General features: G+C 40.2%; 1 protein-coding gene across 1 annotated transcript in view; it reads left to right on the top strand.

The window, feature by feature from the left end:
* Positions 1 to 22957, top strand: part of asz1 (ankyrin repeat, SAM and basic leucine zipper domain containing 1) — a 49572-nt gene that overhangs the window by 4950 nt on the left and 21665 nt on the right. Inside the window, exons 4-7 of the mRNA XM_079679858.1 lie at positions 6108 to 6219; positions 16331 to 16442; positions 20685 to 20819; positions 22222 to 22340. Of these exons, the coding sequence (XP_079535984.1) occupies positions 6108 to 6219; positions 16331 to 16442; positions 20685 to 20819; positions 22222 to 22340 (478 nt within the window). The remainder of the gene's footprint in view (positions 1 to 6107; positions 6220 to 16330; positions 16443 to 20684; positions 20820 to 22221; positions 22341 to 22957) is intronic.

Raw genomic sequence — 22957 nt, forward strand, 5'->3', positions numbered from 1 at the left:
GAATCACGCATACTATTTTGTTTGGTTTATCATGATACATATACAGGTAGGCACTACTGATCTCTCTGTGATCCCTACTCGACCCCACCCCAAATCAACCCCTTCTGAGAAAAAAAAGAAAGAACTAGGGCAGATAGTTTGATAGGCAACAGCATTACATTGCTGCCTTCCAGGCTCTGATATCGAACAGCCATCCTTAATCCTCCCAACGGTCCCTGTTGTCTTGGTGTGGAGCCATCTTCCCTGTGGCACCTTTTATCAATTTCCTCACCTGCTGCAGCCAAAAAGCAAAGGGGCCAATCGGGCCAAAGCGCTTCATCTGACATTACTTAATGGCGATGACGCCAACGAGGAACTCTTGCAGAAACACACCTCTGATCCTTAGAGTTGTTTTTAGTTCATGCACAATGCACCCTCGTCCCACAGCAGGAGAAATTGAAGGCATCTGTTGGATCGAGGTCAGACTGGGTGAAATAAGCATGGTGAGAAGAGCTCTTCCATGTCAAGAAATCTGCAGCTTTTTACATATAAATCCGTGAAAAATGCAGCAATAGATCCCTAGGAAATTAAGCTTTATGTTCGATGAGTCAGTTCAGTAATGCATCATTTCTTACCTATAGAGGGCAGAAAGCTCTACTCTTGTCAGAGAGGAAGGGCTCTTCAAGTGTAACTATTAGGGGTGCACCGAATGGGAAATTCTTGGCCGAAACCGATACCGAAAATAGGAAACAGTTGGCCGAATGCCGAAAGGCCGAAAATGATTAATAGAAATATATATATATATATATATATATATATGTATATATAATGTATACATTTGTTACCAATGTTGTTCAGCTACCTGATTATGGAAAAATACATGATTATGGCAAAACTTAAATAATAATCACTATTATGGGTCCATAAAACATTTATTCAGCACTTTTAAATGCATACAGTACATTAATTCCAAGTCAAGTGCATTTTCTTTTCTCTGTAGGATAACTAGAACAAAGTGCATTCTGAACAAAGCCAAGGTGCTTTAAAACTGCATAAACATCTAGGCCAGTAGGCCTACAACAAACTAGTGTAAATAAAGACTGTAACAGCCAGGCCTTCAACAACAACAAATGCACCTATAAGTTTGGTAAGCTAACGTGTTGTTGTGATGACGTAATCAAAACGCGGCGACAACAAGCACGGCGCGCGACCATGCTCGCAGCTGGCTCACAGCCAACATGTCTGCCGCTTGGAGATATTTCAAAATATCAGAGAAAGAGGCGCGGATTGCGATTTGTAAAACGTGTTCAGCTGACATTTCTCGAGGGGGTGTAACTGCAAAGACTTTCACCACTTCGGGATTACTCCACCACTTGAAATCAAAACACCCGGACAAATATGCGGAGTAAGATCAACCTAACCCTGTTCTCTGACATTCAGCGATAAAGCCGAAAGGGCCTTTTTAACCATTTTCGGCCGATAATTTTCGGTGGCCGAATATTCGGTGCATCCCTAGTAACTATTCTTGCAGTCTTTTATCAGTTCGAATACAAAATAAATATTGTCAATGAGATGCTTTTTTAAATCTTTGAACAATTGGCGGACTGTTATTTTGGTATTCTTGGAATTTAAGACCATTCTGCTGTTAAAAACACTGTTACTGCCCATTTAATCAGCGGTGAGGACAAGAGATTTAACTGCTGGTATCTTTTTATTTCAAATAAGCGAACAAAGTCTGGATAAGTTGTCGCAAATGAGCAGTGTAGTTATTGCTTATTGAAGAGTATACTTGATCACATCTTGTTAATGCAATATGTGCTAAAACAACTCGTTCATTTAAAAGATAAGATTAGGGATGTCCCGATCACCTTTTTTTGCTCCTGATCCGATTCCGATCATTTGATTTTGACAATTTGCCGATACTGATTTTTCCCGATCCGATCTTTATGCAATGCATTAAGAGAAAAAAAAGCATTCAAGTTGTCCCTTAAGGTTATTTTTTTTATTTAAATTGGATATTCTATCCAACATGGATATAGCTTCTTTCTTTCACGGCAGCATTGGATCAGTTCAGTTGTGCAGCATTGGATCAAAACAAAATAAAGCTTATCAGTACTCGTTAGCTTACTGCTACAATCAGACACTGCGCCCACTCTGTTGCCAGATCTGAGAGAAATAAGCAACCAGGTCTATGAAAACAAGCCCCAAAGAAGCAACACATACATGATGTTGTGTAATTTGAAACCAAAACTAAGGCCTCATGATGACTTTAAGACTTGAACATGGTCATTTTTGTTTTGTAACATTGAATACAAAATTTAATTTTTTTTTGTATAAATTTTTTTTTTTTTTTTTAATCCCGATCCCCGATTTTTTTTCTCCCGATTCCGATCTTTTGAAAATCACGTGATCGGCTCCGATCCCCGATCACGTGATCGGATCGGGACATCTCTAGATAAGATGATAGGTAAACAATTGTGATAGTCAGCTGACATGGGAAAGACAACATAAGCTATTTGAAGACGTCACTTTGAATTTCGCGACCAAGTGATTGCCGTGTTTAACAATGTTTTGACATTTAAAAAAACCAAAGAGTTTAGTTTTTTATAAGAACAATTTAAAGGCTCATTTCCTAGTTTTTTTGTTTTAAATGTAAAGAAAAAGACAGCCGTAGTTACTTTCTGCTGTTTTCTCCGTCTTTACAGTGAGGTTTAGTACAAATACTGCAAATTCATGATGAAATGTTTGGCAAATAACATGATCCTAGCATATCAAGCCCCCATTAACAAAATACAGTACTATATACAACAGCGTTATTCAGAATAAGACACATTTTTAGATTAAAGTGGTGAAAAATACACTGATAAGTTCACGTTTTCCAGCATTCCTGTCACCGTGCCACAAGTAAATCAAACTAGTTATTTTGAGGACAGTGCATCCTTAATTGTTTTAGGGGTCCATTAGAGACCTTCCTGTTGTCCCTTAGACCCTCAGCACTAGTCATGCTCTCGATATCTGATGTCAATTATTTCCTCAGTCCAGAATGTCGAGTCAAATTGAGAGTGTGACTGATTTCTCTGCATCTGAGGCTGCAGGCGGGCGAAGGAAGTGATTAGAAAGAGGGGTGACGTGTGGTCGCGTCCTGGTGGCCGAACGGAGGAATGCACGACTGATCACACACCCTCACCCGTTCTCAGGCCTCACATTTATTTACTCCACTTCTCTGCATACGCAAACCAGGCAGTCTGGTTTACACCCACACACACATAGTATAAACATACACACACTTGCGCACAGATATGGAGCCAAACATGCACACAAAGCCACAGGAACCCACATGCAGATGTAGAGGCATGCACACACACACACACACACACACACACACACACACACACACACACACACACACACACACACACACACACTCTTAGATACTATGATACACACATGTTGGAGATTGGCGGAACAAAACAGGAATTGAAAGCATTGCCATGGGTCTCAGACTGGTTTTTATCTAAGGAAACAACATCTCTGAAGTCACTCTGTCCCATAAAGCCCGACACACACACTTCCTGATGCCAGATAAACGGCTATCCATCTCCATCACCATGCATATCGTCCAGATTTCTCTTTGTCATTTCCTCATTACAGCATGATGTATGACTTCATCGTGATGAGAAAAAAGGTATCTCTCTTCCCCTTTAATTCGGTTTTCTAGGGAGTGTAATGAGGATTTCACACTTGTTATTTGTTTCCATGAGGCAACTACAGTGACCGGAATACATTCTCCAAATACACACATGAGATTGGACAGTAAATCAGGGGAACACTTATCCGTTTAGACAAAGAAAATAAAGCCCTTAATAATGGGCATGCTACTTCTACTTTAAAATAAGTCCCAAGGATTTTTGCTTTACAAACAAACAGCAAAAAAAAACTGATTTGAAGTCGCCAAGACTGAACTAAAAACGTCCCGATAAAGTGTGGCTATTGTCGTCCTTTTTAACATCAAGCTCTTGGAAATGAATCTCATTCTGTTAACTTTAAACAAATGCTTCCTCCGCTGCCTGGCCACTGTAAGACTGAATCATCCGTTTGTAGAAATATAGGCTACATTTAAATATAAAAAAATTATCTTTCGAACCCATAATGTCTTACTCCTCTTGAAGCTTTTTACTACTACTGTAGATGTTTACTACCTACAAAAAAAACGTTTCCGATGACAATCACTGGACTATCTGCCGAATTTAGTTGGTGATATAGAAATTATGCTTGTCCATATAACTACTAATGCACCACTAATGTAAATTGCAAAGAAACTACACTGAGTTTAACTTTGCTCCGAAACTTTTTTTCACATAGACTTTATTGAGTTGTTTAAGACAATAATCAACAAGCAACCTCAGCACACAGGGTTCCCGCGGGGTCTTAAACAGTTTTAAATTTGATAATCTGAATTTAAGGCTTTAAAAAGGTCTTAAGAATGATCAGATTTGAAAGGTACTTCTGTGTTGCGATCGCGTCTAAATGTGTTTTAGGGGAAATGTCCGGGCTGCAAATAAACCAGTAGTCTCTCCAATAGTCTTTCAGTTCCCCCCAACAATTTGTATTGAAATAAATCAACATGGAACCAGTAATCACTAACTTTGTTTCCCCCGGCCCCTTATCGGAGAACACCCAGCTAGTAACCTAGCAACCAACCAAGCTTCAGCTAGCGGCAGTCAGAAACCTTGGTATCTTCTAATCTACTTCCAAATAAATATGGGGAAGTGTAAGTTCAAACGTATTTCGTTGGAAAACATCTAATTTAGTCCTTGGTTGAAACCAGTGGAGGGGAACGTGTTTGAAGCCCACCGCACCTTTAGCAAACAAAATTAGCGCTTGTTTTGCTAATGTAGCGTTAGCTAGCGCAGCAGCTCCCGCAACAACATCGGGGGACCTCCGGGTGACGTTTGAGTCTACGTCAACCCTAAAAGCGGAGGTGCTGTGGACGCTAAATACCGTAGCTAAACACCAATCATACAACAGCATGAAGGCAGCAGAGCTCTGAATATGGCTCTTGTCAGTCACACACACACACACACACACACACACACACGCACACACACATTTTTGTCTAACACAGTTCTGCGTACTTTATGCTGTTATGTTCAGTCATCGTTCTTATGTTGAACATGAATACGTTTACTTTGTAACTCATTATGGGACGTATTTCTTCTTTCATAGCGATTTTACTTCATACTTTCTTGCCGTGAAATAGTTCTTAAATTCTATTCAAAGTGGTCTTTAAAAGTGTTACATTTGAGTTGGTGAAACCTGCAGGAACCCTGAGCACAGTACAATACTAGAAACACAGCATGTGATCAAGAGTTTTAAGAAAGTAAATGCAAAACGCTCGCCAATGACAAATATCAGACTGTTTGCCAAATGTAGTTGTTGATGAGGAAATGATGCATTTGCATTTAACCACTAATGCACCACTCGAGTGTAAATGCAAAGAAACTACACTGAGTTTAACTTAGTGCTCCAAAACTTCACGTAGACTTTATCGAGGTTTTCTCAGACAATTAAAAACAAACAATATATATATATGCAATTATGATTTAAAATACATGACAAAAGAGGAATTTACTTTTTTACTTTTCTGTATTATGGAAACTGATGGTGCTTTACTAATGCATAGCGTAGTTTGTTCACAATTAATCACGGTTACTAGAATTCCCGTTTTTATAGTCGGTGACCAGGAGATATATTTTAACCAATTGGACCATCTTACAGTGCATAAGTCTTTTCTTAGTCCTAATACAAATGTGAAGCTCTCCATCTTATGAGTTTCTTTCAAGATTTCGATCTAATGGTCTACTGTAGGCTTGTACGAATAACTGCTTTTTTTTGGGCTACAGTCAGTAAGGTTTTCTATCATTCCCTGTTAGATCTTCTGGTAGCTCACCCAAATAAATAAACTACACATAAGAAAGGAATCTGTAATCCCAAACTGTTCTGCATGGTTCTGTTAAAACCTTCTTGCCAGCCTATTACCTTTGTCCAATTGATGCTAAGCTAAATGCTGGTTTAAATCGTTACATTGTGATCATGAACTTCAGCACTAACATGTTCTTTTGTCCCAGATCATTGGACGGTGCTAATGGCCTGCTGCTCGGCAACTGGCTGTGAAGATAAGATCGCCCGCTGTGTGGAGATCCTGCTGTCCAGAAATGCCGACCCCAACACAGTGGACAGGTGAGGGGATAGGAGGGGGGGTAGAGATGTGTTTCAGGTCTAAATGTGTAAAGGATATCCAGCACAGTACGCACTAGTGATAGCGAGTCAAGAATAGCGATCTTGATACTTTTCTTAAAAAAGGGGAAACCGTCTTAAATGTAATTATTGTGCTTTATTTCAAACCTGGGAAATGTTTCAGTCATAACACAAACTTTTGAACAATGAGAACAATAGATCAAATAAATTAAAGCAATGGCATTCAAGGTCAAATGACAAGTGTTATGATATTAGGGTCATGCCGTGTCAGATCGCTATGCCTTTAAGAGAGAGAGAGAGAGAGGGGTGTGTGTGTGCATGGTCGAGCGAGCGAGAGTGAGCGAGCGGTGGTATGTGTTTTGAAGCGAACGAAGCAGCAGCAAAGTTAGATCTGTAACAAAGACCTTAATAAATGCAACAGGGAGGCAGTGCAGGCACGGCTGCAGGGAGTGGAAGCAGAGCACTGAACGCACACTGGAAATACGGCTCTTATTAAAACAATGTCATTCAAATACCGATACTAATGAAGTGGAGGAATCGTAACGTTTTTGACGGCAGGGTATCGCGATACCTTTCTAGTACCGGTGCACCGTGCAACACTAGTACGCACTGTCACACCCCTGTCGATGTGGGCCAAATAAAGACACTTTAGACTCGTCTTGAGCACTGGAGAAAGAAAACAGGTGCTGGATCAGATTCCTTTGATGCTTCTCGGTGTGTTTGGCTGCCATGTGGTAGCATCATGCAGCACGGAGCTCCTTGCAGTGTGTGTATATTTGGGGGCTTTGTTTGGAATGTCCTGTTATGGCATGTGCCTGTACAGACGGTATCAGACAAACAAACACACAACGTGTAAGGGGCAGGCGGGAGGAATTTAACAAGCTTGGATGCAGTCCAGAGAAGTCTTGGTGATGTGTCGCCGGTCAAAAGGGACCTAGGTGTTCAGGTTCAAAGAGCAGGAAACATTTTCTTATAATTTGACATTTCTTTCGGTGTTCATATCTATGGAAGAAAGTTAGGGCCTTGTTTATATTTAAGATCTTACCGAACCTTTTTTCTTTTTTGTTTTCTGAGATTTAAATTAGATTTAAAGACAAAGAAGTCAGAATTTTGAGGAAAAAAGAGTCCAAATTCAGATTTTCTTTAGAATTCAGTGTATTTTCCCAGAAATCTGACTTTAATTTTAGGATTCTGACTTTTTCTTAGTTCTCAAAATCACTTTTGGTCGGATGAACAAAAAAAAGACTCAAGTATCCCTAATCTTCTTTCTTAGATTTCAGTGATTACATTTCAACAAGTTCCTGTTACACTTTGAAATACAATTACCGTAATTTTCAGACTATAAGCCGCGCCTTTTTTCCCATTTTTCGACGCTGCGGCTTATATCACGGTGCGGCTAATCTATGGATTTTTACAGCTGACGGCCACTAGGGGACCTCCTAAATCTATGGATGTTACAGCTAACGGCCACTAGGGGACCTCCTAAATCTATGGATTTTACAGGTTACAGTCCACCACCTTTAACTCTATGGGCTCTATGGCCGGTCCACGCCCCCCACCTTTAAGCGGCGGGCTGCTGCAGGCTGCGGCGGGCTACAGCAGGAAAAGCTGGAGGCCGGAAAAGAGTGAGACAGGTAGCGCGTAAAAGTAAAAGTGGAACCGAGAGTGGGACGAGAGACAGAACGAGAGCAAGACAGACAGACATTACGAGAGCGAGACAGTTTGTCCCCGTACCACTGGTTGAAAACCACTGCTGTAGATCACTGCCGGTACGTGCGCTGGGAGCGCACCGTTTAAGTTTGAAAGTTGAAAAGTTTGTGTGTCTGAAACGCTATGTGATACAGTACAGTTTACACAGCAAATGTTCTGTAGCTACTATTGCACTAAATGCTAACACTTGAATACGTTATGCAAATATGCAACTTGTTTGTTGAAATGTTAATAAATGGGAGCTTCCTCAAACAGCCATCTCTTTCCCGACAATCCCCTCTATGCACGAACCCTTACATATGGTAATTAAACATTAAAACACCTGCGGCTTATAGTCCAGTGCGGCTTATATATGTACACATCATTCAATTTAGCTGCTGCGGCTTATATTCAGGTGCACCTTATAGTCCGAAGATTACGGTATTCACTTTGATGCACATCACCAAGTCCATCTAGGAACCACACATCCTTGACCCAATGGGTTTTACTCTGCTGTATATTGGTAAATCATAACAATCATTTTAACACAAAAAAGCAGATGCTAGAGTGAATTTCGCCCAAATGCCAAAATAAGCTGCTTTTTAAACACACGTTAAATATCCAACCAACGCTAATGACAGCAGGAATAGAAACAACCAAGAACATCTACTTTACATGTTCCCATCTGACAGGACATTTCATAGTAGGGATTTAAAGCATAATCTGTTCAAACCACACGACTTTGACCTTCGTTCGGCCGCCACCATCCTCAGGACCTTCCCCCGATTAATCCGCAAATATATTCTACTTTATACTGACAGCCAGCACCAGCCGAAACTACTTTACCACACTGCCTAACTTTGATTTTGGGATCTATCAGCCATTGCAGCCAACAAATCTGTTCCCCTCTCCCGGTGCGTAACATGAAAAATTCCATCTGTTGTGAAAGAATGAAGGGAGGTCATTCTCGAAATACTTTTACTGTTTCCATCTGTGGATTTTTTGCCCCCAGTGGCTTTCTTGTTTAGCTTTCCCTAACCCCCTGCCACTCAGTCACTGCCATCGTGCCATTTCATGCACGACACACACCGCCTGAACACACACATGGACACGCTGCAGCTTTGGGAAATTGATTGGTTCCTTCCCAGACAAAATATTTGCAGCAAAGGTAACGAGAGGCAGCAGGAACATGTAGAAGAAATTGAGGTTCATGTGGGTGCAGGGGATGAACTTCCTCCTCTTCCTCCTCATCATCATCGCCTCTTACGTCTGAATATCAAACCGATGATTAACTCCAGCTGCTCATCCGTCCGCTGCAGTGTAAACAGGCGCTTTTCTGTCATGTCTCAAAGTCCTGCCGCTCCATGTGGGGTCCATTGCCTCCATGTGTCACTTTGTTTCACCTTCACTGTACTGCTCTGTGTCTCGTTGTGCACAAACTGTGGATACGTGCATGGGGTTGTTGGTACACTTGCATTTTTTATTTGTTGTAATGTATTTTTTTGACATTTGGCAAACGAACAATTGCATGGTTTTTTCAAGACAGTAATTGTACATCTTAAGTTTGTCTGTCCGAAATACCTTATTATTTTTTTAACTGTAGTTTGCTTTTTTGCAGAAGACGGCAAAGACACTTTTACTTACTATTCCTGCAATTAATCCCACTTTCCATTATACATTTATATGTTCAGTATGCTTTAAACCAGTGGTTCTCAACTGGTGGGTCGCGGACCCGTTTCGAGTGGGTCGCAGATGTGTGAGTGAAGAAAAAAAAAAGTTGAACAAAATATATTATTTATTTTTTTGTTGGAAAAAAGTCATACTTTTATTTTGAAGGCCCAATTTTCTAACGCTGTGCATGCTGCGTTGGACGCATGTTGGACTGGAAGTACCGGAGACCATAAACGGTTTTGAAAACTTCTGTCACGTAGTGATCATCTTCTCAATAAAACATCTTTGCTGATGTTTTTCCGAGTCTTCTGGCCAATCAGAATCAAGATTGTTGCCGGAAGTCCCCACCGAGTAAAATCTGTTTAAAATCTGATTAACAGTCCAAAGATATTCAGAACAATTGGACAAGCTAGAAAGCAGAATGATTATAATGTCGCCTAATAAACCGTCTTAAACAATCGTATAATATCCATCATTGTCGCTGATTACTTACTTTCCCCTCAATCAACCTCTCTATTATCTACTAATGTTTTTATCTATACTTAATAATAAAATGTAAAGGCCATTTTCAAGCCTTGTCGGTCCGAAATGCCTTTTCCTTTTTTTACACAAAGGTAAAAAGTACGAACAATACGAACATTAGGGAGTGATCAGGACTTCATAGTAAAATCATACGTTTGTAAAAATAAAATCTGGCCTATGAGGTTTTACGAAATCAGTCCACTTTCTCCATCGTGACACAAATAGCTCCAGTTTGTGATTGACAGATGATGTTATCCTCTCCATTTTGTAAATGTCCATTGTAATATCCATCCATGCGTTTAAAGTTTTTTTTTTTAACAAGCTTGGAAACAATCCAGAGAAGTTTTGGTGATGTGTCGATCAAAAGGGACCTAGGTGTTCAGGTTCAAGAACCAGGCAACATTTTTGTTAAAATTTGGCATTTCTTTCAGTGTTCATATCATTTATATAGAATAAAATTAGGGCCACATGTAAAACATTTTTTTTTTAGATCTGACTAAATGTTTTTTTTCTTGTTCTGAGATTAAATCTGAGAAATAAAGTCTGAATTTTTTTTTAGGGAAAAAATGATGATTGACAGATGATGTTATCGTCTCCATTTTGTAAATGTCCGTTGTAATATCCATGCGTTTAAAGTTGGGCTATCTGGTGATAACCACTTCCTTGCATGGCTTTTTATGCTCGTAGAGACTTTGGGTTTACATTTTCTTCAATTGTCGTCATTTGGGAGGTGTTTCTTAATCTCTGCGAGCTATGGTTAATCAATGTAACCCTTAACTTTGTGGGTCTGCAGAAACATCAGCAGAAGCATTATTCTAGCTTGGACATCAATAATGTTTCAATGTCAGAAAAGCCCCATTTTTTTGATAACAAGGATATCAACAAATACTCATGATTCGTTTGTTGAGCCTTTTGTATGCCTCAGCGAAATGTTAAAATGTTTCCTTTTTCTTCTCCAAAAAGTAATGAAAACAGAGTCGGGGCCTGTATTAATTTGGATGCAGATGTAGAAATAAAGGAATACTTCAGATTTAAAGACCTCATTTGTACATGCATATCTTACGTCGTGTTACTTTAGGCTCTGGAAGAAACTTCTTGCATGCCCCAACAGGGAAGGGAAAATCTACAAACTGAGAAAAGTCTTGATTAATTCGAGGAAACATCGACATACATCCGTTTAGATTCTCATATAACTCCTGCAGTATAATTAAAGCCTGATTCCTCTAATCATATACTCAACACTATCAAACTTACTTTGTTCAACCCATCAAGACATTAACTTTCATCCATCAAAACGTATATCTGCAGATCCTTCGTTCGCGGTGGATGTATTTCTTCCAGAGTTCAAAGTAAGTAAGACATGAGCAATTGATGTAAAAATATTAGGGGTGTAACGGTTCACAAACATTTCCGTTCGGTACTACCTCGGTTTTTAGGTCACGGTTCGGTTCGGTACGTTTTCGGTACTGCAGAAAAAATTATCACATGGGGTTTTTTAAATTATTTTTAAACTGTGAATAATGTATTCACTCAAATAAATACAAAATATAATAAAATAAACATTAAGGTGCAGCATTTCGATGAACTGAAATAATCTGTATTTGAACTTTACATTATGACTTGCTTGTCATTGTATTTTCATGTTTTTTTAAAGAAAAATGTACTTGTCCACATTGCTTGCCAAAAGGGCAGATCTGCTGGCACTAACAATGTCTCCTGCTGTGGAGAACACCCTCTCTCTAGGGACAGAGGTAGCAGATACAGCCAGGTAGCGCTTTGCTAACATGGCAACATATTGCTTTGGCTCGGTCTAAACTTTTTGCTTAAATGCTAGCGGGAGTTGGGTTTGCACTTCAGTCTTTTATTTTTGGTGCCGGTGATATTCACGTTCGGGTGATGCCTTTTCAAATGAGTTTGATATATTGCCAACCGTGTAACCAATTTTAGTTGAACAATGCCAACAAACAGCTTTGGTTCGGTCCACCTGTCTTTGTCCGTCATCCTTGTACGTAACTGCGAAACCAAAATGTTCCCAAACCGGAGACTTCAATGATGCTGGAGGATTTTCGAGCTCAACTTTATCTGCGTTCGCCATTTCGACAGTTCCTCAAGTTACTGACTAAATTTGAACGCATCCCAGCTCTCATAGTATGCCTCTCGTCCAATGAAATGACTTGGTCGCTCTATGGAGCGTTCAACCCAATGTGAGCAAATTACTCTGAATGCTGTGACGCAGCACCGGAGATTACTTCCAAAAAGTTGTTGACGTTCTCAATGTTTTACGTTTAACGTTATATCCGTTCAGCCGAAGGGCCCGTACCGAATAATTTCGACTATTCCTTTAAGGCTTAAGACTTGCCTGGGACATTAAAGGTCCCATGTCATGCAGGAGCTCCAACAAGCCGTTTAGGACAGAGAGTGAATACACATACTATACAGAGATGCTGTATGAGAAACCAATGTGAGTTTGGAACAATGCACAATATAAATCTATTCTAGTCGACCTCAACAATGGAATTATGATCAGTAGAAATGGCCATGATAGGTCCCCTTTAAGTATGGTGAGACTTGAGATGAGAGACTAAACATTGATTATTAAACCTTCACTGTATGCTAATCCTTTGTAAACAAACTGCATTTAAAAACAAGTATCTGTCTTTTGAATGGTGTATATCACACTTTTAAAAAAAAAGCAAATGTTGACTTGATGATTTCTGAAGACTTGTGAATTTAATTGGACTTGCTCTGAAGGACTTGAGACCAAGATGGTTTTGGCAACATGTGCAAAACAATCATTAGTCCCTGATCAGGTAGATCATTAAATGGTCAGTGGTAGTCATACAACAGGATCAACATGAAACAAGCCAGGTGCATAGTTATTATTTATCATTATGAATATTTTGTCATCAACATTTTATCTTTTCATGCCTGTATATACATGTATTCATTGAGGAAGTGATTTTGTTTTGTTGTGTGTTTGCCATGGCACTTTGATTCGGATGTATCCGGAATTTTCTCTTCTAGCTGTCAGATGTTTACTCTGAATTGTCTTTGTACCGATCAGCTTTTGCTGTTTGGGCACTGGCCAAATCTCACTGTCTGAAGGACACACAAACACACACACACTCACACTCACACTCACACTGTAACAGTACGTGAGTGACCTTGGTATCTGTTTCACCGCTAAACCTCCCTTGGGAAAAGTCTTTAGCCGAGGACATCTGAAAGCAGAATTTACTTGACCTATCCCTTTCTCCTTTTTCTAGACAGCAGTAGACGCGTCACTGCTACGGTTCATTTGTTTGACTTCACGTAAAACATTAACTTTGGTTGTCTTGTAATTTATTAAGGGACGATGGAGCTGTGCGTTGATGTTGTTAAAATCCCACTGACTCTCCCTACGGATACGAATCTGATGACAAACATCGCCGCAGTCCTAGGCATATTTTAAGTTTGAAATAATCTTTTGGCACTACCACTACCGCTAAAACATGAAATAAACACAGCCTAAATAAAATCGAGTATGTCTACAGTATGCTCCTGTAGTGTAAGCATATATTCCTTCTAACTGACTTTTTTAGAACATTTTAATTATCCAGAATTTGTATATTGTTTGGATTTGATATAATACTTTTCATTTTATTTTTACTTTTTAGTTGTTAATTCTCTATTCCAAGTATTTTTATTTTAATGTCTGAACACACTGATGCTTGTAACAAGATAATGTTTTATTATTCCCAAATTGGGATCAAAAAAGAGCACAACTGCAAAAAGAGCACAAATGTAACTCACATCACGTGCTGCCTGAGCGGGGGGGGGGGGGGGGGTGGCGGCATTGGGATATTTATTGATTAATGCATCAGTGTTTCTCAGGCTAAGAAACACTAAACTCATAACTTAAAATGAAAGCGTTTACAGTGCATGACATTAAGGATTTTGGGAGATGGCCCCTAATTTACAGATGGCCCTGAGCCCAATAGAGATTGCCCTGAAAAATGCGTGCGGACGAAATGCCACGAAGGGTTTGGGGGGTCTCCCCCTAGAATATTTAGATTTTTGCTGGTCTCAGATCTATGCTTTCTGGTGCATTCTCTAGACTGAATTATAAGATGAACCAGCACAATATTATATTTTTCAATTTTATTCTTCATTTAACTTGTTTGTTTGTTCTTGTTTGTGTTTGCTCGCTTGCATGCCCTGCATAGCTATAAGAAATACTTAAGTTGTTGGTCAAGACACTTGACCAACAACTTAAAAAAGTAGAAAACATTACATTCAGTTGTTACTGCCAAAACAAACATTATTTACACTATTATGGCCCCTGTTAAAAATGTTTGTAATGCCTTCTACTGTAAGTTGGTCGAGCGAATGCCTCCTCATCCAGGAGCAGACCCGAGCAGCCGAGTGCATCCGCGAAGCACACACAATGGCGACGTCAGAGTTCTCGTTAGCAAGCAAATCTAAATCTCTGGTCAAAATGTCCGGTCAAAATAATTTCCCTTTAGCGCAATACCGCTTCAGTTGCGCCACTTATGTGACAGACAAGAAGAGTATGTGACAGACAAGAAGAGTTCAAATTCTATGTCCCTTGCTGTCGTTTAGTTTATGCATGTTATGTATGTGTCAACAGATTTAAAATAAAGGGAAGTTTACCTCCAATGTTAGCCAGAAATACAGATTTCACACAAGGCATGGTGTACTTCGATTTAAACAACTGTTAGTCAAGGTATTAAAAGCGTCTGTATTAAAGGACAGACAGCGTTTATGCGTTCCCAAACTGTACTGTCGAGTCTTTACATGTGATTTATTGATTTTCCTTTATATATCCCCTCTTTTCCTATGTGTGTGTTGCTCTGTTTCCTATAAAAGCATCAAGTGAAGTGATGAATTGTCCTCGGACTTTCCCACCCGTTCACGCTGATGGACTTTTCTCACTCGCCGTGTTTGAGTAAGCGCTGATAAGATACAGGAGAACTGTAGCAGAGCTAATATATCTTTATCAACCTAATAATTCAAAGTAAGCATAACAAATTGTGTGTGTGTGTGTGTGTGTGTGTGTGTGTGTGTGTGTGTGTGTGTGTGTGTGTGTGTGTGTGTGTGTGTGTGTGTGTGTGTGTGTGTGTGTGTGTGTGTGTGTGTGTGTGTGTGTGTGTGTGTGTGTGTGTGTGTGTGTGTGTGTGTGTGTGTGTGTGTGTGTGTGTGTGTGTGTGTGTGTGTGTGTGTGTGTGTGTGTGTGTGTGTGTGTGTGTGTGTGTGTGTGTGTGTGTGTGTGTGTGTGTGTGTGTGTGTGTGATTAATTAATAACCGTAAATTCAAAATGTCCGTTAATAATGACTCCCATTAACTGAGTTTTAAGCATCAGCATGTCCGGTCATAGTCCGGTAATTACCTGCTAACCGAAACTCTGTGTAGTACACAATTCTTATTATTATTATTGAAACATGACCGGTAAGTTTCCAATGTGTCCGGAAAAATAAATTCTTTCCGGACACTTGACCGGCAAGAAAAGATCCCAGCGGAAACCCTGGACTCTATATGTACCCACTACAGTAGATCATCCCACATGGATTACTGTTTAGTTTAAAGTAATACACCAATTAATTATAATATATACTTTTGCAGAAGATGGCAAATACACTTTTTTTACTACTCCTGCAATGAATCCCACTTTCCATTATACATCCATATGTTCAGTATGGTTTAAATTGTCAATTTGCCAAAAAGGCAAAATACAATTTCTTGTTTACTTTTGCAGTTGGATTTAAATATACAAATGACAACAAGAGTAGTCAAGAAAGTTTCTCTATAAAACTTTTTTTTAATAGGTAAAAAGTGGTCGGTAATTGAGTTTTTTAATCTTATTAACAGTCCCAATATATTCAGAACAATTGGACAAGCTAGAAAACAGAATGATTCATATTTCACCAAATAAACCACTTAAACAATCGCATAATAACCAAAATGGTCGGTGATTATTTACTTTCCCCTCAATCAACCTCTCTATCATCTACTTGTGTTTTTATCTATACTTGATAATAACATTTAAAGCCCAATTTCAAGCCTTCAGGTGGTGTTAAAGTGGTGTGTGGCGCCCCCTGGTGGTTCCTTCATGTACTTCATCACTCCTCAGTCATTGCTCTGTTTTCTCCCTCTCTTGTCATCTTTAATCCTCATCTCCCCTCTTGCTTTCTCTTGTCTCTCGCCCCCTCAGGTCTCAGATGACGTGCCTGATGCTGGCAGCGTGGAACGGACGCAGTAAGGTCATCAACCTGCTTCTCTCCCACGGAGCAAAGATCAACATCCAGGACGGAAACGGACTCACGGTCGGTCAATGAGTTTTTTTATTATAGCAGGTCAGGTCCCTGAGGAAGATCGCATTTGAGCCCTGAAGTAATAATAATAATAATAATGATCAATTTTATTTATAAGCACACTTTTCATTTGAGTAAACAAAACTCAAAGTGCTACAGAGTAAAATGATTGAAACAAAACAACAAAATAAAAGCAGCAACGTTTACGCCGGCATGGCAACAAGTGGGGTTTTTAAAAAATCTAACCAAAGGCTTTTCTAAAAAGATGCGTTTTGAGACCTTTTTTAAAAGCATCAACAAAAAAAACTTGTATAATGCATTAAATCACAAAAGAAAAGTAGACATTGCGCTCTGGAGGATTATCAGAGGAGGAAGAAGAACTTAAAGGGGACCTATCGTGCAAAATGCACTTTTCCATGTCTTTTATACAAACAGATGTGTCCCCGGTGCGTCAGGGAACTCACGCAGCGTCAGAAAATACAACCCTCTCTCTTTCCCTCCGTACCCACATCTCTAAAAATTACATAATTTGTTAACACATATTTGTTTGAGATAACTTAGACTAAAATTAACTTATCTAAACACTCAGAGTCTTATACCTCACTGAGCCTCTCAGTCTGACAGGAGAGCTCTCCTTCACCCTGGTTGTAGAAACATCCACTTCTTATATCCGTTAGCGCAGCTAGCACCAGATTCTAATAACAACAGCGCCGGTACCGGTGAGCCCTCTCTCTCTCTCTCTCTCTCCCTCGCTCGCTGTCTCGCTACCACGCTCGCACTTTGGCTGTGAGCTGCGGGCGCCTGATCAGCCAACATCCCCCACCTTCATCACTTACAGCGCCCATCGTACAGGGCAAATGAAACGTGTAACCGGGGTGAAATGGGTGTTACATTTACTTAATTATGAATGTTGTTACATCAAGGCCGAAGATTAGTATGAGCCCCAACGGTCTCCCAGAGCTAGCAGCGCAGCACCTCCCAGATCTGGCGCCCTAGGCCAGTGGTTTTCAAAGTGGGGGCCGCGGCCCCCTGGGGGGCCGCCAGGGGGCGCTAGGGGGGCCTCAGAAAATTGGAGGGAAGATAAGAAAAAAAAAGGAAAGACAAAAAAAAAAAATTCTAATTATTTTTTAATAAATATTTTAAATCTGATTTTTAAAAAAAAATCATTATAAAATATAATTTATAATAATGGAACATATAATTTGCCATAGTCATCTTTCTGATTGCCTACCAGTCAAAACATCGTTCACGACGCCATGACGTCATGTTTAGACCTGGCGGTTTGCGCCATTTATCAAGCTGCTTTGCTCCTCAAGCGAGCAAGCTAGCTAGCTCAAAATGGACAGGTTTTTGACAAAGAACAGGTCAACGGAACCGACCAACAGCCCTGCTGTGGAGGACACTGCTGCAAAAAAACCTAAGAACTCCTGGCCAATTAAAATCAGAAGGTACGAGGCAGCGTACATTAAGTATGGCTTTACAGCCATACAGAAAAATGGCCATGATTGCCCGAAGTGTGTGCTCTGTCTGGAGACCCTCTCAAACGAGTGTTTAAAACCTTCGAAACTTCAGCGTCACTTGATGCAAAAACATCTGGCAGAGGCCGAAAAAACGGCAGACTTCTTCAGACGTAAAGAGGAGCATTTGGCCAGGCAATCTGCTGCATTCACACAGCAAGCTACCGTTCCCGAGCGGGCCCTGAAGGCATCATTTTTAGCTTCATACCACATTGCTCGTGCAAAAAAACCTCACACAATCGGAGAGGATTTGCTTTTACCAGCTACCAAAGACATTGTCCGAGAATTGCTTGGCGAGGATGCTGCTAAAAAAATTGACGCTGTCCCACTCTCGGACAACACCGTCAGCCGACGGATTGGTGACATGGCGCAGGACGTATCTGCTCAGCTTTTGGAGCAGGTGAGAGCCAGCGAGTACTTCGCTCTTCAACTAGATGAGAGCACAGACATATCGAATGAGGCCCAACTGCTTGTGTACATTCGATTTATTTCCCAGGAGAGATTTGTCGAGGAAATACTGTTTTGTAAAGCACTTGAAAGAAGAACCACTGGGAAAGATATTTTTCAAGTTTTGGACGATTACATCGAGTCTAACGGATTGAACTGGGCCCGCTGTGTGGGGGTGTGTTCGGACGGAGCCGCGGCAATGACCGGCAAGATCAGTGGAGTGACCGCTCTCATTAAGCAGAAAGCCCCGCATGTAGTCGCCACACACTGCATGCTCCACCGTGAGGCACTTGTAGCAAAAAGGATGGATAACGAGTTGAATCAGGTACTACAGGAGGTTGTACAAGTGGTGAATTTTATTAAAGCCCGCCCCTTGAAACACAGACTGTTTACCCTGCTTTGTAATGAGATGGGCGCCCGTTTTGAGGGGCTGCTGCTTCACTCAAACGTGCGCTGGCTGTCACGGGGCGCAGTTTTGAACCGTGTCTATGAGCTGCGGAGGGAGGTTGGAGAGTTCCTCTCTTCTGAAAAGCATCAGCTGGCAGAGCGGTTCACTGATGCAACCTGGATCCGCAAACTTGCATACATGTCAGACATTTTTCTGCATCTAAATGTACTGAACCAAAGCATGCAAGGACGTGACACGTACATACTGCAGGTGCAAGACAAAGTGCGTGCTTTTTCCAAAAAGATTATGCTGTGGTCAAACAAGCTCCAGGAGGGAGTCACAGAGATGTTCCCACTACTTCACCAGGAGCTGCTGTCATGTGATGATTTGGGCTCCATCTCTCCAATGATCCAGTCCCACCTGGAGCACCTCCAAGGATATTTTAAAGACTATTTCCCTGACCTTGAAAACACACATTTAAACTGGGTTAGGAACCCCTTTTCCCCCGGTGTCGGTTCTAGTTTGGACATAAAGTCACAGGAGGAGCTGATTGAGATGACAAACTCAGGGGATTTAAAACTAAACTTTGAGGCTCTTCCCCTGTCTAACTACTGGCTACATGTAAGAAAGGACTATCCCACCTTGGCTGACAGGGCACTGAAATGCCTTCTCCCTTTTGCAACAACTTACTTGTGTGAGTCTGGCTTTTCAACTTTAAAGGTACTCAAAACTAAACATAGAGCACGTCTACATGTGGACAATGACATGCGTATGGCACTGACAGACATTAAGCCCAGGCTTGACAGACTGTGTAGGAGCCACCAAGCCCATCCCTCCCACTAGTGTGATCACTGTCTGTCACTTCCAACACACACACACACACACACACACACACACACACACACACACACACACACACACACACACACACACACACACACACACACACACACACACACACACACACACACACACACACACACACACACACACACACACACACACACACACACACACACACACACACACACACACACACACACACACACACACACAAAAGAGAGGTTTGGTTTCTTTTTTCTGTTTTTGTATCATCAACAGTTTGTTGAAAGGTTTGTTATTCAGTGGGAATATAGTGTTGAACTTACAGAACCAAGTCAGTTTAATAGATTTTTTTTCTTTTTTGACTGAAAACTTTTGAAGACATAATGCAAGAAAGACAAAAAAAAAAAACTCTTGCATATGTAAATATATTTTCTGTAGGGTAAAATGTATTGCAACATAGTGTCTATAATAAGAAAAACATTGTGGTGGAACAAAGATGCCCTGCCATACAAATCTTATTCTGTGTTGAAAACATATTGTTAATATTATTCCCATGCTAAACAAATGTAATAATTACAGTATTGAATAGAGAATAAAAGTAACAAAAACGTTCTTAAAGTTGATGTGTGACATATTTTGTAGCATTGTTGGTGGGTTTGCAAAGGGGGTCCCCGGCCAGAAGCTAATGATTTTTGGGGGGCCTTGGCATGGAAAAGTTTGGGAACCCCTGCCCTAGGCGACCGCCTAAAATCGGCCCTGCCAGTACATGCAGTGGCAATGTCTCAAGATTTAGCAAAAATACACCTTTTATTGAACATACAGTAACACAAATACAACAAATCCACATAACAAACAATACAAAAATGAAAAAGGATCGCCACTTATTATTATTTTAATTAAATAAATGGGTACCTGGCTGGCGCCCCCTAGCAGCGGAGCACATATTTCAGCAGCTATTTGTATATAGGGGAAGCACTGATGTTACTCTGATATTGGAAGAGGACATTCACTATTTTCCCAACAAGTACGGTACTAGAGTAAATACACTAAGTTCAAATCCACTATATTTTCTGGCAGGCTCTGTCTATCGCGGTGCAGTACGGCAAAGAGGAAGCCGTGCTGAAGCTCCTGCAGCTCGGAGCGGATAAAACTTTACGAAACAAACATGGAAAGAATGCTGCAGACCTGGCTGTGAGGTTCAATCACACACAGGTACCTCAAACACTACACATCTGTTCTTTTATTAATGAACCTTCCTGTTGTCCTCAGGTCTAATTTGACCCGTTCCCAAATGTTTTTATTCTGTAGTTTATGTATTATTTAGTAGTAGGTTGGTCTATCAAGATGAGATAGTACTGTATTGATCCCAATTTGGGAAATGTTTGTGTTGCAGCAGCATAAAAAGACATGGCATTGTACAATACAAATTTAAAGAAATAAACAAGAAAGTAGAAAATATTCATGTTGAATTTACAAATTAACAAGATATAAATTTATTATATATACATAAGTATGTGATAGATGGAATATTAAACTTTACAGTCTATTCTAACCTATTCTGTGTATTGCTGATATATACATGTAAAGAGAGGCGAAGTCCCTCCCCTTCCGGGGGGCCTCCATGGGAACTTATTTTGGAAAAATTATGTATTGAAGTCAATGGGGAGAAAAAGATTATCTTTCGACTCCGTTTGAATTGTGCCACGAATTACACATTACACATATGATGTTTGTCAATTTTAAATATAATTTTAAATTCAAGTAAAAAAAAAAGTGAAAATTGTCAAATTTAACACTTTTTTTTGTGTGAAACCGCTCAATGAACTACATCTCCCATCTCGCACCACACACCCAGACAACCTTCACGTTGGCACATTTCACTTATTTCTTTCAGAATGAGGTGGAAAGTATTAAAAGAGGTGAAAACCACTACAAGCCTGGGCATGTTGAGAGCTGTACATGCACAGAAGGGGAGTTAGCCGGTTCCGTAAGAGCCAGCATGCGGGACCGGGATTCTGGGATTTGTAGTCTTTCTAGTATTTTTCATAGTCTTATAGTTCAACAGTTTTACGACAAACTGTGACTTTTTTGACATGGAAATAACTTTTTTTAAGATTGACAAACATCATATTTGTAATTCGTGGCACAATTCAAACGGGATTGAGAGATAATCTTTCTCTCTCCATTGACTTCAATACATAATTTTTTCGAAATAAGGTCCCATGGGTCGGAAGTAGATATCTTTCTACTCTCAATATGCATTTTTTTAGCTTTTTTTTGCTTAATAACATGCTACATTGACAAGAACCTCCCAATTTAGGATCAATAAAGTACATTGAATCGTATCTAATTTGCATCACATGAGTTTTGGCATTTGTTGACAGAAAATGTATCTCACACAGAATACAGATACCAGTAAAAGACATAAAACAAACTAAAAATAGCATCGTAGACATATATAAAAAATACATTTAGATTCAAGGTACAACAATGAAATTGTGCAATAAAAGGAGGATAGTGCAAATTCAAAACACAATCAGGTGACAGGTTAAAATGCATCGCAGTAGGGACATGAGTAATCACGATATATCATAACGTTAGTGTGTGATTGCAGATCGGCAGAATCCTGGCGTCTTCGTGCCACATCGCCACCGTGCAGGCCTTCAGCTCCATGGAGGAAAACCTCTCCAAGTTCTTCACGACTAAGTCTGAACCGCCTCCTTCCAAAGAGAGGTAAGACCACCTGAGAAAAAACATGAGTAGCTAGAGAGTGGTGCAGTGACGAATCCTAAAACCCGGAAGTGAGTCAGCACTTTACCACTTCCTGTTCCATCGTCTCAGAGCCAATGGGATTTCTCCATCGGATTTTGGAAAACAACTTGAAATAAGGTCTGTGGTTGACACACATCACGTTTTGTTCTACGCCAAACTACTTGCATATAGTTTTTCCAATATTCCCGAAACGCTGTATAGACATTGCTCTTATGATTGCATACATATTTCAAATTGGCTTTCATAAGCCCCGCCCCCCAGGAAGTTGGCCATTTTGAAACATTTGAGTTTTTCATGCATTTTTCATGCATTTTAAGCACGTTTTTGCAAACTCCTCCGAGGGAAATGATCGGAAAAATTCCAATCCAGGACAAGTTCAGCCCATATCCAATGTGATGCTAAATTTCCAAGGAATAGTCGATCGCTCAAACAAGGAGCTCGTAAGCTAACGGAGAATGTACAATTTTTGACGATTTACATGTCACAAATTACAAAATTAAATCCATCAGCAGTGACCCCACTTGTTATTTCTGAAGAGTTTAAGTGTCTGAAAAACGATGGTTGTTACCAAGTGGCTG

The sequence above is a fragment of the Notothenia rossii genome (genome assembly GCF_949606895.1).
Source record: "Notothenia rossii genome assembly, chromosome: 5".
In the NCBI taxonomy this organism is placed as follows: domain Eukaryota; kingdom Metazoa; phylum Chordata; class Actinopteri; order Perciformes; family Nototheniidae; genus Notothenia; species Notothenia rossii.